Below are 1501 nucleotides of genomic sequence, written 5' to 3'. Positions count from 1 at the left end.
CCTTGTAAATTCATTAAAACATTCCTACTAAAATCCCTTATATGACTGGGCAAAGAAAAGCTTTCTTATCATTATAAGGTAATAAAAAGCACAATACTCTCTATTTCCCTTGGAAATTTTACTACAATCAATTGTTCAACATCCAGGGAGTATGTCCAAACTGATATCTTTGGAGGAGAACCCCTGAACATATTCTCTAGCGAAGAGATTATAGAAAAAGAGATTGTGGAGTCAGCATGCCCAATGTGGGATGCTACACATGCCCGAGAGATACAGCAGACTGTGGTGCAGCCTCCGAGCAATGCCTTTGTGGAGATGATTCAGTGGACCAGACAGGGCAAGCTGTGGACCTTCCCCATTGACAATGAGATTGGTAAGAGGCAGGCACTTTTACTGTAAGAACTCAGTGAATTCTCTGTCCATAAAACTGAACAGGAAATGCATAATATATCTGTTATAGCAAGAGTGGAATCTTATTGTAGTATTTCGCAGAATTAGATTTCTTGAGTATCGTTGATATGATTAGTAGATGTTATTAATTGATTCATTTCACATAATTGTCTTTCAGAAGCATGAGCATTATAAGTGCTTCACTCCTGATATAGTGTCCCTATATATTCTTAACATGTCGGAAGTAAATAGAATCATAACAGCCATAATAAAAACTCCTGTAAAAAACCTATAATACATAAATGGTATCAAATCTGCTCTTTCTAGGACTAGAGGAAGAGATGAAAATAGGATTCCAAGAGCACGTGTTCCTGGAGCACCATCTCGAAGGGTGGTGTCCCCGTCGAGGTCCCATCAGACACTTCATGGAGCTTGTGTGCACTGGTCTCTCAAAGAACCCGTACCTCACAGTGGAGCGGAAGAAGGCTCACATTATGTGGTACAAGAATTACTTCGAGGAGAAACATGACCTTCTGAAGGAAATTGGTGCTATTGAAGCATAGGGATTAAAGTGGGCTGAGATAGGAGTTTTGAATTGTTGATGATGAAATTCAAGGGTTAATATGTGAATGGAGTTTTAATTATTCATTTTTCAAAGACTGAAGTATGGAAAGTTTGGTCAAAATTGGGAAAGCTAGGCTACTGTATAACCACTGTATTTTGGTCAAAAGTTCATCGATGACTTTATTTTTGATGCTTATATATAAATTGAAGTGGATTACATGTACGAGTGTACTGTAGTAAGTTATAGATATTTGTAATAACTGTAAAGAGGAAGAAAAATGCCATATATGAATATCAGTTTATTTGTTATAATTGTGTAATAAAGTGGTTTTGTTTGATGAATTTATGTATATTATGTAAATAAAGACAAGAATTTATATACATCTTGTTTGAATGGATCATTTGTGCATACTGTGTTTATGTAGAGATTCCTGCTTTTAAAGTATTTGTAAATAGTTGTATTTCGTATAGGTGCATATGGAGCTTTTGTTTGAAATTAGAAGCTTATATATTTTACATGCAAATCAGATTTAAATGATTACCTCAA

The 1501-nt window shown here is 35.4% G+C and overlaps 1 protein-coding gene across 1 annotated transcript in view; it reads left to right on the top strand.

Annotated features, from left to right (window-relative positions):
- Positions 1-1335, top strand: part of LOC119593815 (28S ribosomal protein S31, mitochondrial-like) — a 9130-nt gene extending 7795 nt beyond the window's left edge. The window contains exons 6-7 of the mRNA XM_037942844.1: positions 147-373; positions 718-1335. Coding sequence (XP_037798772.1) covers positions 147-373; positions 718-953 — 463 coding nt within the window. The 3' untranslated portion in view covers positions 954-1335. The remainder of the gene's footprint in view (positions 1-146; positions 374-717) is intronic.
- The last annotated feature ends 166 nt before the right edge of the window (positions 1336-1501 follow it).

The sequence above is a fragment of the Penaeus monodon genome, chromosome 32, assembly GCF_015228065.2.
Source record: "Penaeus monodon isolate SGIC_2016 chromosome 32, NSTDA_Pmon_1, whole genome shotgun sequence".
In the NCBI taxonomy this organism is placed as follows: Eukaryota; Metazoa; Arthropoda; class Malacostraca; order Decapoda; family Penaeidae; genus Penaeus; species Penaeus monodon.
Note: the sequence above shows the minus strand (reverse complement) of the source record. Positions and strands in the feature narration are given on the sequence as shown.